Here is a 14,559-nt window from a genome sequence, read left to right on the forward strand (position 1 = left end):
CCACAGCATGGCTTGACAAGCGGTGCATAGGTCCATGCCCGGGATCCAAACTGGCAAAGCCCAGGCCGCCAGAGTGTGCGAACTTACCTGCTGCGCCACTGGGCCAAGCCCTACTTTCAATTTTTAGTACCATGAAAATTGACAGCTCTAATACAGGTCTGTCTGATTGGGTGAGTGTGAGGCTGAATTCTGCTGTCATTCCACTGGAGCTAAGGATGCCCCTGAGGCCACAGGGACTGTTCAGCACAGAGAACCTCCACAGACGCTGTCTGCACACTGCTTCTGTTGCTCATCTTAAAGGACAGTGTGGATTCGTATGTACTGATATGGAAAGACGCTCATGAAAAAGCGTGTGTCTGAGTGTGTGCATGTGTGCACAAAAGCCCGGAGGAGGCCACAAAGCGTGCTCCCGGGTGGCCGCGGGGAGCAGAGCCAGAGGGGACTCACCCTCCTTTCAGCAGTCTCCATCCCACCTGAGCCCTGCTCACAGCTGCCCTACTTTCAGTCAGGACAGCACAGACGGCAGAAAAGTGTGCACTTACCTGTAGATGGCGCGCCCCGCCTCCACCTCCATCCAGTCCAGCGCAAAATCAATTTGCCGCACAAAGGAAGACATCCGCTTCACCAGGGTGTGCGCGACGCCCAGCACAACAGTTGGCTGCTTCCGCATGATCCTGCCAAGCCAGCCCAGTCACCCCACGTCACACAGCCACTCCCACCGCTCTACCCTTCGCTCCAGACCACTGCGCTTGACAGTAGGCAGGACCTGCACCCCACTTATCAAACCACAATGCCCATGTAGCTGGGCACGCAGATACCGGCCAAGGGCTAGAACAGGGCAGAGCACCTGGTCAGCCACCTGCTCTACTGCAGCCCATGTGTGCCCAGGGGCCAGCGGCTTTGGAAGAACCTTTGGAGCCCCTCTCCAGGCTGTTGCCTACCCCACGGATGTCCTCGGAGCACAGGCCATGCATAAGGCCCCAATACTGGCAGTGGGATGCAAAGCCCTTGGCCCCATGACAGTCCCAGGAAGACCAGAGTGGGGAGAGCTGGGGGGCTGATTGGAGGGCACAGGAGTGAGGACGTGACCAAGAGGTCGGTGGGCAGAGACCACACGGGGCCTTGAGCGGGAAAAGGAAAGGTGCTAGGCCGATCGTGGATGTGATGGAAGTCACTGGCAGGCTCCGGCCAGCAGGAACATGATCAGCCTGTCTCCCTGGCTGCCATGTGTGAACAAGCTGCTGAGGATTAAGGCAGAAGCAGGGCACTCCACTATACTGTGGAGGCTTCCGGAAGGCAGCAGTAGGGGGAGTGGTCAGCTCACAGGCTGCAGTCAGGCTGGACTGACAATGGAGAGTGTAGGGGCTGGGACGACTCTGTGACTCAGGCCTGAGCAAGGGGCAAGTGGAGCTACCAGTCGCTGGGATCACAAAAACAGGAACAGGAGCAAATTGGGGGAAAATATGAAGTTCTGCTTTGGAGGTCAGATTGTGGAAGCCCCTGAGACATCTTGGGGAACGTCAGGACGGCAGCCCAACACACGAGCCTGAACTCAGGAGGGAGTTTGGTGGGAGATGTGAATCTGGTATATAAAGCCCAGGGGCATGGGATTTCTCAGGGCACCAGTCGGAGGAAGTCTGCAGGGCAGGAGCTGCCTATATCAGGGGACTCACGCTGTGAGCACACACACAGACACACACTTAAAAACACACAGACCACACAGGCACACACAGATATACACAGACAGACACATGGACACACGAACACAAAGACACAGAGACACACATAGGCATACACAGATAAAAAATGACAAACACACAGGGACACACATGTGGGTGCACATGGACACAAATATACACACATCGACACTCACACATAGACACACAGATGACACACACACAGGGATCAGGCAAGGCATTGGCCCCATGCTCCTCCGGCAGGCGAAGGACAGGTCTGCACCTGGAGGGACCGGCAGGGGTTGACCACAGTTTACGTCCAGCCAAGGAGACGACCACACTAACCACCTTCCTGAGAAGGAGCCCGAGCTCACCTCAGCTTCCAGAGGCAGAGGGGCGTGGTGGCTGCCCTGCAGCACAACACCCCTTCCTGCATCTCACCCCTGTCCTGCCTTTCTCCCTGGACTCTGTCTCCTCGAGTGTGAGCAGGGTGAGGGGCAGGACCTGTGAGACGCCCAGTGTGGGCCCCACGACAGCCCATGTGACACCAACGAGCTCAGAAGGCCAGGCAGCGCCACATAGAGGAGCCAGGCCTCGCGGGGCAGGGCGGGAGCCTGGCAGTCGGACAGCAGTGGGGACAGGGCAGGACTCACTCATAGAAGTGTGCCTTGGAGATGGAGAGGAAGCTGCAGTCCCTGTTGGCCTTGATGGTGAAGATGAGGGGTTCGCCGGTGAGCACGGCCAGCTGGCCCACCATCTCCCCAGGGCGTGTGACGAACAGGCAGGTGTCCTCCTCGCTGTCGATCTTTCGCTGGTACACGTGCAGCAGTCCCGAGACCACGAAGAGGATGTTCACATCCTGCCAAACGAGAGGCGTCAGCCGGGGACCCCATAAGGCCCGGGCTCTGCAGCGGGCTGGGCCAAGGAGCCTCCAGGCAAGCTGCTGTCACTTGCCCTGGGCACAGACTCTCACTGGAAATATTCCAGCATGTCTATAGTTTTATCATTTAGTTGCCAACACAGGAGATTACTTTTTCAGTAGGTCCACAGCAGTGAGCCTGGCCACAGACGCACATGCTTTCCATCCTGGCGCCCATGTGTTTAACTGTTCTACCCAAATACGTGATCAGCTCAATGTTCACCAGAGATGACGACATAACCTCTCCCTTAAAAGCGGCCCACAGCCTGCACGCTGGTCAGCCCACACTGCCATGCCTGTGGCTGGGTGGGCCTCTCCCAGGCCCCGAGTCCCTGGCTGCCAGGCAACAGCAGCACGGAGCAGCTCCGAGGGTACTGCCTTCTCTCTCCATGCAGCCCTGACAGGCTTTGCTGGTGAATGGGTGGACACCAGACCGGCCAGCAGACCCCTCCCCATACCACACCACCATGCACATGTGACGGGCATTTTGGGTCCAACGTCTGTAGACATGCCATGAGGGCACTTTGATGCCAACCACAGCTGACTGTGTCCATCATACAACCTCCTTCCAGATCTGCTCACCCTACCCTAGTCGGACCCCTTCTCTCTGGTTTGTGCAGAAATCAGGGGGGCTTGATTGTGCTTCATGGGCTCTGAGCTGCCTGAGGGTCTGGGAGGCCAGGGGGCAGACAGAGGCCAGCTGTTGCTCCAGCCGCAGCCTCTGAGGGGCACCTGGGTGCTCAGTGCTGCAGAAGGTTCTGGAGAGGACTGAGGCCTGCTAAGGGAGGAGAGTGCCTTCCCAGCCGTGCAGGAGAGTCGGCAGTGTGCTTCCTCTGAGGAAAAGGAGAAGTCTTTCTTGCTTATGGTGAAGACAAAGAGAAAAAAGAAAAGAGGGAGGGAGAGAGGACAAGGTTGCTGACGCCTGTGGGGAAGTCTCCGTGAGAGGCCTCAGGAGGCCTGAAGTGCCCAGCTCCCCACAGGCTGGGGCCTCTGCGTCTTCCCGTCCTGGTACCCATGGGCTCCTGCTGCCCGGCAGGTCTGTCCTCCATGCCCTGCCCCCACCTCTGCGCTCAGCTCAGCACCGTGGCAGGAGCTGCGGTCACCCGGGCCCAGATGCTGCTGCTCCAGTGGAGGAACAGCGCAGAAGTGGGAGACCCAGGCTCGGTCTGCTCTCCCAGCAAGGAAGACCTTTCTCACTAAAGCTGCTTTAAAAGCAAAGCAAACCAAATACTGTCCACCATGCTAACGCAGGGGCCAGACGGCCATGACCGGAGAGACGGGCTGCATGAGGCAGATGCTTTGGAGATCACCACCACCTGCTGAGCAGTGCAAGGTTCTCAGGATCAGAAATTTGGTTCATTTACGAAAAACAAAATTACTTTTCATTTGTATCTAGTTTTGAAAACTGAGACAACAAAATTATTTCTTCGGCACCTGACTTGGTGAGCTCAGTAAGGACCCTTTGTAAACACTCATGTGTCTGCACACATGTCAAGCAGGGATCTGTGCCACTCCTGTGAAGAGGACAGGCCCAGTGATCCTCGACACATCTGTAGACATCTTCACAGCCTGAGGGAAAGAGCCCTCCAGGAATAGAAGAACAGACCCTGCATCGGGCGTCCAGCACACACCCAGGCTGGACCACAGTGAGGCTGCCTCCTCCGAGCTCCGTCCAGCACCAGGCTACAGGACTGGGCAGCCTTGGTGACCACTCCCTCGAACCCCGCAGCTCTTCGCTCACCTGGTCTCCCTGCCTTGACACCACCGTGCCCCCAGGGACATGGAGAAGGGTCACCCGGCCATCCAACAGTGAAGGGTCCTAAAAACAGAAATGCAAGTGTCAACACAAAGAGCACAGAGAAACAAGTTTAAATGGAGGCTGCACCTGGCTCCAAAAGTGGCAGAGCCACATGGGCACAGAATACATAAAACCCTCTGGGGATCGACCACGAACAGGGACCCAGCAGATGCCAGGGCACTCTGTAAAGCCACAATATCAAACTGGTGATATCGGCACAGGACACACAGAACATCGTGGGACAGACAGAAAATCAGAAATGCACATCAACATTTTTGTGAACTTATGTAACAGAGAGAGGATTTCATTTCAGTGAGAAAGGTGATTTATTTAATGAACGGTGCTGGACCAACTGGCAAGAACAAGGGTGGGATGCCCTCTTCCATACAAGCCACACGCTCCAGGTCAGGAGCACAGACTGCAATGGATGCCTCTTCACACCCGGTGTCCAGGCTGCTCCGGCTAAGGAGAGCATCTCCACACTGGAGAGCATGTCAGCAGAACCCTCCAAAACTGAAAAGCAGAGAGAAAAAAGACTGATAAAAACAGAACAGAATATCCAAGGACTGTGGGTCAACTACAAAAGGTGTAACATATGCATGATGGGGATTCCAGAAGGAGAAGACAGAAAGAAACAAAAGAAACACTGAAGCACTAATGACTGAAATTAATGTCAGACACTAAACCACAGGAAGCTCAGAGAACACCAAGCAGAGAAACTATACCTTGGCATATCATATTCAAATTAGAGAAAGTCACGGATAAAGAAAAATCCCTGCAAGAAGCCAGAGGTGAAAATACCTTATCAATGGAGGAAAAAGATAAGCATTCCATCTGACTTCTCCTCAGAAACCACGCAGGCAAGAGAGTGGACTGAAATATTTAAAGTGTTGAAAGAAAAAAACCACCAAGCCAAAGTTCTGTACACTGTGAAATTATCCTTCAAAAGTGAAGGAGAAATAAAGACTTTCTTAGACAAACAAAAACCGAGAGAATTTGAAAGAAACTAGAATCAAAACAAAGAAACAACCCACCAACTGGGAGAAAATATTTGGAAATCATGTATCTGACAAGGGGTTAATCTCCATAATATATAAGGAACTCACACAACTGAACAATAAGAAAATAAACAACTGATCAAAGATATGGGGTGTGTGTGTGTGTGTGTGTGTGTGTGTGTGTGTGTGTGTGTATAATGGAATACTACTCAGCCATAAAAAAGAATAAAATCGTTCCATTCACAACAACATGGATGGACCTTGAGGGAATTATGTTAAGTGAAATAAGCCAGATAGAGAAAGACAATCTCTGTATGACTCCACTCGCATGTGGAAGTTAAACATGTAGACAAAGAGAACTGATTGGTGGTTACCAGGGGAAGGGGGGTGGGGTGGGCACAAAGGGTAAAGTGGTGCACCTACAACATGACTGACAAACAACAATGTACAACTGAAATTTCACAAGATTGTAAACTGCCATAATCTCAATAAAAATTAAAAAAAAACAATAAAAACCAAAAAAAAAAAAAATGGGCAGAGGATATGAAGAGACATTTTTCCAAAGAAGATATACAGATGGCCAATAAACATGTGAAAAGATGTTCAACATCACTAATCATTAGGGAAATGAAAATCAAAACTACCCTAAGATACCACCTTACACTTGTTAAAATGGCTATAATCACTAAGACTAAAAATAACAAATGTTGGAGAGGGTGTGGAGAGAAGGGAACCCTCGTACACTGCTGGTGGGAATGCAAACTGGTGCAGCCACTATGGAAAACACCATAGAGATTCCTCAAGAAAACTAAAAATAGAATTACCATATGACCCAGCTATCCCACTACTGGGTATCTACCCAAACAACTTGAAATCAACAATTCAAAGTAACATATACACCCCTGTGTTCACTGCAGCACTATTCACGATAGCCAAGACGTGGCAACCCAAGTGTCCAACCACTGATGATTGGATAAAGAAGATATGGTATATAAATACAATGGACTAGTACTCAGCCACAAAAAAAGACAAAGTCATCCCATTTACAACAACATGGAAAGACCTGGAGGGAATTATGCTAAGTGAAATAAGCCAGACTGAGAAAGACAAACACCATATGATTTCACTCATATGTGGAATATGAACAAACACATGGGCAAAGAAAACAGTTCAGTGGTTACCAGAGGAAGGGGAGTGGGTGTAGGCACAGGGGGTGAAAGGGAGCACTTATGTGGTGACAGACAGGAAATAACGTACAACTGAAATTTCACAATGATGTAAACTATTATGAACTCAATAAAAAGAAAAAAAAAACCCCAGAGAATTTGTTGCCAATAGACCTTCCTTGCAAGAAATGTTAAAAGAAGTTCTTTAGAGAAAAGGAAGACGGCACAGATCACAAACTCAGATCTCCATAAAGGAAAGTGTTAAAGAAGGAAGAAGCAAGGTAAAGTAAAACTTTTCATTGTTCTTATTCTTAATTGATCTAACAGGTAAGTTTGTTCAAAATGAAAATGCAACAATGTACTCAACTACGTCCATTTATATGCAGGGGAAATGAAAGACAGCAACCATGCAAGGACCGGAGGGAGGGTTTATGGTTATTTTGTTATTATAAGGTACTTGCACTACCTACAAAGTGGTATAGCGATTAAGGAAAGAATCCCTTTTTCTCTACACACTGAATATTTCTGACATCAAATGTGTGGGTTTTTTCCCCACACACACCAAGCAATTCTCCAACTCTCTGAACACCAACTGGGTGCCCTAGGATTCATTTCCGACACCAACTACCTGGAGTGAGCATCAGATCCCACAGGAGAGGGGCTCAGTCCCACGAGACTCCCCCTACCTCAGATATCAATCGCAAGGAGAGGGTCCCCGACACTTCTGTCCAGCTTGGCTATAAATAGGGCTTCTCACAATCCCCTCCTGAGGTTCAGTAATTTGCCAGAACGGCTCACATAACTCGTTTACTGGTTTACTACATAATACAGGATGTGATAAAGGACACAGATGAACAGCCAGATGAAGACATGCATAGGGAAGGACATGAAAGGTCCCAAGCATAAGAGCTTCTGTCCCCATGGAGCTGGGGTGTGCCACCCTCCCAGTGTGCATGTATCCACCCACCTAGAAACTCTCCAAACCCCACAGTTCAGGGATTTTCATGGAGGTTTCATCACACAGGCACAACGGATTTTGAACTCCATCTCCAGTCTCCCTCCTCTCCCTGGAGGATGGCGGTGGAGCTAAAAGCTCCAAGCTTCTGACCATGGCTTCGTCTTTCTGGTGACCAGGCCCAGATCCAGGAGCCTATGAAGAGTTGTCTCATTTCCTAGAACCCAGCAAATTCCAAGGATTCAGGAGCTCTGTGTCAGGAACTGAGGGCAGAGACCAATATATATATTTCTTATTATGTCACTGTGTTATTAGAAAGAGGACTTGGACTGACTGTAAGTGTACATTGCTCACTGTAGGGCAACCACTGAAAAAAGAAGTATAACAGATAAGCTAAGAAAGGAGAGAAAATGGAATCGCATAAAATTTTCAATTAAAACCACAAAAAGAAGAAAAAGAGTGGTAGACAAAAATAGGAACACAGACCAAGGGGAACAAATGAAAAACAATAACAAATATGGTAGGTATTAATCCAACTATATCAACAATCACTTTAAACATCAATGGTCTAAGGACACCAATTAAAAGACAAAGATAGTCAGAGTAGCTAAAAAAACAAGATCCATCCAGACATTGACTACAAGAAGCCTACTTTAAATATAAAGACATATATAGATTAAAAGTAGATGGTTGGAGAAAGATATACCACGCTAACACTAACCAGAAGAAAGCAGGAATAGATGTATTAATTTCATACAGAGCAGACTTCAGAAAAGGAAAATTATCAAGGATAAAGAAGGGCATTGCATAATGAATGACAAAGGAGTCAATTCTCCAAGAAGACACAACAATCCAAAAGAGAATGTGTATGCACCTAACAGCAGAGCATCAAAATAGGTGAGGCAAAAACTGATAGAACTGCAAGGAGAAACAAACACATCTATTATTACAGTTGGAGACTTCAACACCCCTCTCAAAAAAATGGACAGAACCAGCAGGCATAACATCAGTAAGGACACAGTTGAACTCAACAGCATCATCAATCGACTGGATACAAACGGCATCTATAGACCACTTTGTCCAATGAGAGCAGAACACACATTCTTCTCAAACTCCCATGGAACCTTCACCAACATAGACTACGTTCTGGGCCGTAAAACACACCTTCACAAATTTAAAAGAACAGAAATAGTACAATATCTGCTCTCAGACCACAATGGAATGAAACTAGAAATCAATAACAGAAAGATAGGGGCCGGCCCCATGGTTGAGCGGTTAAGTTCACACGCTCCGCTTTGGCGGCCCAAGGTTTCACTGTATTGGATTCTGGGCGCAGACATGACACTGCTCATCAGGTCATGCTGAGGTGGCATCCCACATGCCACAACTAGAAGGACCCACAACTAGAAAATATAACTATGTACTAGGGGGCTTTGGGGAGAAAAAGGAAATTTTTTAAAAATAACAAATTTTTTAAAAATAAAATTTTAAAAAACCCAGAAAGATAGCTGGAAAATCCCCCAAATACTTGGAGATTAAACAGTATACTTCTAAATAACACATGGTCAAAGCAGAAATCTCAAGAGAAATTTGAAAATATTTTGAACTAAATGAAAATGAAAAAACAACTTATCAAAATTTGTGGGATCTAGTGAAAGCAGTGCTTTGAGGTAAATTTGTAACACTGACAGCACATATTAGAAAAGAAGATCTAATATCAATAATCTAAGCTTCTGCTTAGGAAACTAGAAAAAGAAGAGCAAATTAAATCCAACGTGAGCAGAAGAAAAGAAATGATAAAATTTAGAACAGAAATTAATTAGGCAGAAATCAATAAAATTGAAAACAGGAAATCAATAGAGAAAATCAACAAAGCCAAAAATTGGTTCTTTGAAAAGATCAATAAAATTGATAAGCCTCTAGTTAGGGTAACTAAGAAAACAAAGAGAAGACACAAATTACTAATATCAGAAATGAAAGAGGGGCCATCACTACAGATCCCATGGACATTAAAAGGATAATAAAGGAATACTATGAACAACCCTATGCCCACAAATTTGATAACCTAGATTAAATGAGCCAATTCCTTAAAAGACATAATCCACCAAAACTCACACAAAAAGAGACAATCTGAATAGGCCTATATCTATTAAAGAAATTGAATCAACAATTAACAACCTTACGGAACAGAAAGTACCAGGACTAGATGAGTTAACTGGTAGATTCTACCAAATATTAAGGAAGAAATTATGACAATTCTCTACAATCTTTTTCAGAAGATAGAAGCAGAGAGAATACTTCTTAACTCATTCTATGAGGCCAGCCTTTCCCTAACACCAAAGCCAGATAAAGGCATTATAACAAAAGAAAATCACAAACCAATACCTCTCATGAACATAGATGTAAAAATTCTCAATAAAGCATTAGCAAACTGAATCCAACAACATATAAAAAGAATTATACAAAACAACCAACTAGGACTTGTCCCACTTATACAAGGCTGATTCAACATTTGAAAATCAATTAATGTAACCCATCACATCAATAGGCTAAAGAGGAAAAACCACAGGATCCTATTAACAGATGAAGAAAAAGCATTTGACAAAATCAAACACCCATTCATGATAAAAACTCTCAGTAAATTACAAAGAGAGAATTCTCTCAACTTGATAAAGAATATCTATAAAAAATCTACAGCTAACATAACACTTAACAGTGAGAAACTCAAAGCTTTCCCATTAAGATCAGGTACAAGGCAAGGATACCTCCTCACCACTCCGTTTCACTGTCACACTGGAAATCCTAGCTAATGCAATAAGACAAGAAAAGGAAATAAAATGTATACACATTGGGAAGGAAGAAATAAAACTCTCTTTATTCATAGATGGCATGATCGTCTATGTAGAAAATCCAAAAGAATCAACAAAAAAACTCTTGGAACTAATAAGCAATTATAGCAGGATACAAGGTTATGACACAAAAGTCAATTGCTTTCCTATATGCCAGCAATAAACAAGTGGAATTTGAAAATAAAACCACAATAACACTTACATTAGCACCCCAAAAAATGAAATACTTAAGTATTAAATCTAACAACATATGTACAAGATCTCTATGAGAAAACTACACAACTCTGATGAAAGAAAACAAACAAGAACTAAATAATTAGAGAAACAGACCATGTCCATGGATAGGAGGACTCAATATTGTCACAGCGTCAGTTCTTTCCCACTTGATCTACAGATTCAATGCAATCCCAGTCAAAATTCCAGCAATTTATTTTGTGGATATTGACAAACTGATTCTAAAGTTTATACTGAAGAGACAAAGGACCCAGAACAGCCAACACAACATTGAAGGTGAAGAACAAGGTCAGAAACCTGACACTACCTGTCAATAAAAGATTTACAGTAAAGCGACAGTTATCAAAACAGTGTGGTATTGGTGAAATATTGACAAAAAGACCAATGGAACAGAATAGAGAACCCAAAAGTAGACCCTCCATAAATATAGTCAACTGATCTTTGATACAGGGGCAACGGCAATAAAAGGGAGAAATGATAGCCTTTTCAATAAATGGTGCTGGAACAACTGGAAATCCACGTGCAAAAATGAGTCTAGACACAGACCTTACATTCTTCACAAAAATTAACTCAAAATGGATCATAGACCCAAAAGTAAAACACAAAATTACAAAACTCCTAGAAGATAGGAGAAAATTTACATGACTTTGCTTTGGGTGATGACTTTTTAACTACAATACCAAAGCCATGATCCATTAGAAAAAGAATTGATAAGCTGGACTTCATTAAAATTAAAAATTTCTGCCCTGTGAAAGACACTGTCAAGAGAATGAAAAGGCAAGTCACAGACTGGGAAAAAATATTTGCAAAAGTCACATCTGATAAAGGATTTTTATCCAAAACAAACAAAGAACTCTTAGAACTCAACAATAAGAAAACAAATAACTTGGTTAAAAAATGGGCCAAAGGCTGTAATGGACATCTCACCAAAGAATACGGATGGCAAATAAGCCTATGAAAAGATGCTACATCACATGTCATCAGGGAAGGGCAAATTAAAACAACGAGATACTACTACACACCTATTAGAATGGACAAAATCCAGAACACTGGAAACACCACATGCTGGTGAGGATGTGGAGCAGCAGGGACTCTCATCCATTGCTGGTGGGAACACACAACAGCACAGCCAATTTGGAACACAGTCTGGCAGTTTCCTACAAAACTAAACATACTTTTACCATATGATCCTGCAATCATCTTCCTTGGTATTTACCCAGATGAGTTGAAAAATTAGGTCCACACAAAAACCCGCACACAGATATTTATAGCAGCTTTACTCATAATTGCCAAAACTTGGAAGAAACCAAGATGCCCTTCAGTAAGCGGATGGATAAATAAATGGTAGTACATCTAGACAGTGGAATATCATTCAGCACTAAAAAGAAATGAGTTATTGAGGGGCTGCCCGGTGGCGCAGTGGTTAAGTTCACGTGCTCCGCTTCTGCAGCCCAGGGTTCACCAGTTCGGATCCTGGGCACAAACCTACACACTGCTCATTAAGCCACGCTGTAGGGGCATCCCACATATAAAATAGAGGAAGATTGGCACAGATGTTAGCTCAGCGACAATCTGCCTCATCAAAAATACAAATAAATATTAAATAAAATAAAATGAGTGTCTCTTTTAAAAGGGGAATCAAGCATTAAAAAAAAAAAAAGAAATGAGCTATCAAGGCCTGAAAACACAAGGAGGAACCTTAGATGCATATGACTGAGTGAAAGAAGCCAATCTGAAGAAGCTGCATATGTACAATTCCAACTGTATGACACTCTAGAAAAGGCAAAGCTATGGAGACAGTAAAAGGATCAGTGGTTGTAAGCAGTTGGGGGGGCAGGGACGAACAGGCAGAACACAGAGAATTTTTAGGGCAGTAAAACCCTCTTTACAGTACCGTAATCATGAACACATGTCATTATACATTGTCCAAACCCACAGAATGTACACCACCAAGAGTGAACCCAAATGTAATCTGTGGACTCTGTGATAATGATGGGTAGCTTCATCAACTGCAATAAATGGACATCTGGGGGGGACGCTGATAACGGGGGAGGCTGTGCATGTGTATGGGCAGGGGGATCTATGGGAAATCTCTACAATCTCCCCAATTTTGCTGTGAACTTAAAACTGCTCTAAAAAATAAAGTCTGCTAAAAAAATTTAACAAGTATTGAAAAAACCCATTCACAATGCAGCTGAGGAAACACGAACACTGGCTGGGTGGATCATGATATGAGCCTGTTCAACATTTTAGTTGTGAGAATGACATTATGGATTTGTTTTAAAACAGCATCCTCAGCCTTCAGAGAGGGATGTCCAGGACACTGTTTGAAATTTTCAGACGGAACATAACTGGGGAGGGCTGGCAGTGGAGCTGGAGAAAGACTTGCTGTGAGCAGTGATCCCTGGCTGGGGGGTAGGCACCTGGGGTTCCTAAGGCTATCACCACTGCCTTTTGACGCATTTGAAGCTTTCCATGGTGAATAAGAAGACGGAAAACAAATAAATTCTAGATGAACCAATGACTGAATATAAAAATAAAATAATAAAAATAAGTTTGTTTAAAGTTTTTAAAATGAAACTGAGAAAATGTCACTAAAATAATCTGACAGTTTTATTGCTGGATTAAATATAATAAATAGAAATTTTTTAAACATAACTGAGGAATTCCGAAGCCCAGCTTTGGGATGTCTGGGTGGCCTCGAGCTTGAATATAAGGACCAGGGCCCCTCCTGCAAGAAGGTGCCATCGTCTCGGGCTCAGGTGATTCCCACAAGTGAGCGCCGTACACACAGTCACCCAGGACAACAAGGCACAACGAGAGATAGGCACTCTGGGCAAGGATCACAGGAACAAACCAGGGACTCTGAGGGAGAGGCCTGACACCTACAGAAACGCAGGAGTGCTCACTGTTGAAGAAGATGAGAGCCAAATTTGGAACATTTGGCCATAACTACAAACTATTCAACCGTGACAGCGGATTTAAAAGTAGACATTCTTGAACCACAAAATAGGATAACGAAACTTAAGCACTCCACACACGGGTTTACCAGCAGATTAGCACTGTAAAAACAGAATTAGTGAACTTAAATAAAAATATCTATATTCAAGGATAGACAGACTTTTTTAATGGAAAATCCAGAAGAAAGGGTAAGACTAACGAAGAATAAATGAGAACATACATTCATTTGAGTTTCTGAAGGAGAAGAGAGAAAATGGGCACAGACAATATTTAAAGAGTAATGCTGATAAATTTCTCAAAAGGAATTCAGAGACACAGATTGAAGAAGCCCAGTGAGTTTCATGCAAGATAAATAAAAAGAAATCCACACCCAGTTCTATCATAGTGAAATTGCAGAAAACCAAAGACAAAAGAAATATCTTAGGAGCAGCAAAAGGAAAGAGTCACTTTCAAAGGAGCAAAGACCAGCACCCGATGTCCAGCAGCAAGACTGGGGCCGGAGCCGGCGAGATGTTGCCAGCCTGCAACCTAAACCTCCCGTGGTGGAGTTTCCTGGGAGAAGAAAGGAAACTGGAGGAGTGAGCCCCTGCAGCCTCTGAGAAGAGAGGCAACTGGAGGAGTGGGCCCCTGCAGCCTCTGAGAAGAGAGGCAACTGGAGGAGGGGAGCCCCTGCAGCCTCGGTCTCCCTTGGATTTCAGTGAAGACTCTGGACAGAGGGAAAGTCACTGCCTCAGAGCTCGGAGCGTGCCTTGGGAGGGTGTGGGGAGAAAGCCTTGTTTCCTTTTCCCGGGTGCCTGGGAGGGTGGCCCGGTGCAAAGCTGCACCACCATGTGCGGACACCAAAAAACAGTGGAGAAACAGAATGGAGGACCCAGACAGACCTGGTTTATGACAGAGGCATAGCAGACAGTGGGAAAGGTCAGACTTTCCAAGCATGATGCTGGGCCAACCAGGAATCCACGAGCAAAAATATATAGAATCCGAGTCCTTCCTTGAATTGTGC

At 45.1% G+C, this 14,559-nt stretch overlaps 1 protein-coding gene across 49 annotated transcripts in view; it reads right to left on the minus strand.

Moving 5' to 3' along the window:
• Positions 1-14,559, minus strand: part of PNPLA7 (patatin like phospholipase domain containing 7) — an 88,040-nt gene that overhangs the window by 45,038 nt on the left and 28,443 nt on the right. For all 49 annotated transcript variants that reach the window (XM_023629484.2, XM_070250497.1, XM_023629486.2 and 46 more), the window contains 3 exons: positions 4,337-4,414; positions 2,330-2,535; positions 543-674 (listed from right to left, as the gene is read on the minus strand). In XM_023629484.2, coding sequence (XP_023485252.2) covers positions 543-674; positions 2,330-2,535; positions 4,337-4,414 — 416 coding nt within the window. The remainder of the gene's footprint in view (positions 1-542; positions 675-2,329; positions 2,536-4,336; positions 4,415-14,559) is intronic.

The sequence above is a fragment of the Equus caballus genome, chromosome 25, assembly GCF_041296265.1.
Source record: "Equus caballus isolate H_3958 breed thoroughbred chromosome 25, TB-T2T, whole genome shotgun sequence".
Taxonomy (NCBI): domain Eukaryota; kingdom Metazoa; phylum Chordata; class Mammalia; order Perissodactyla; family Equidae; genus Equus; species Equus caballus.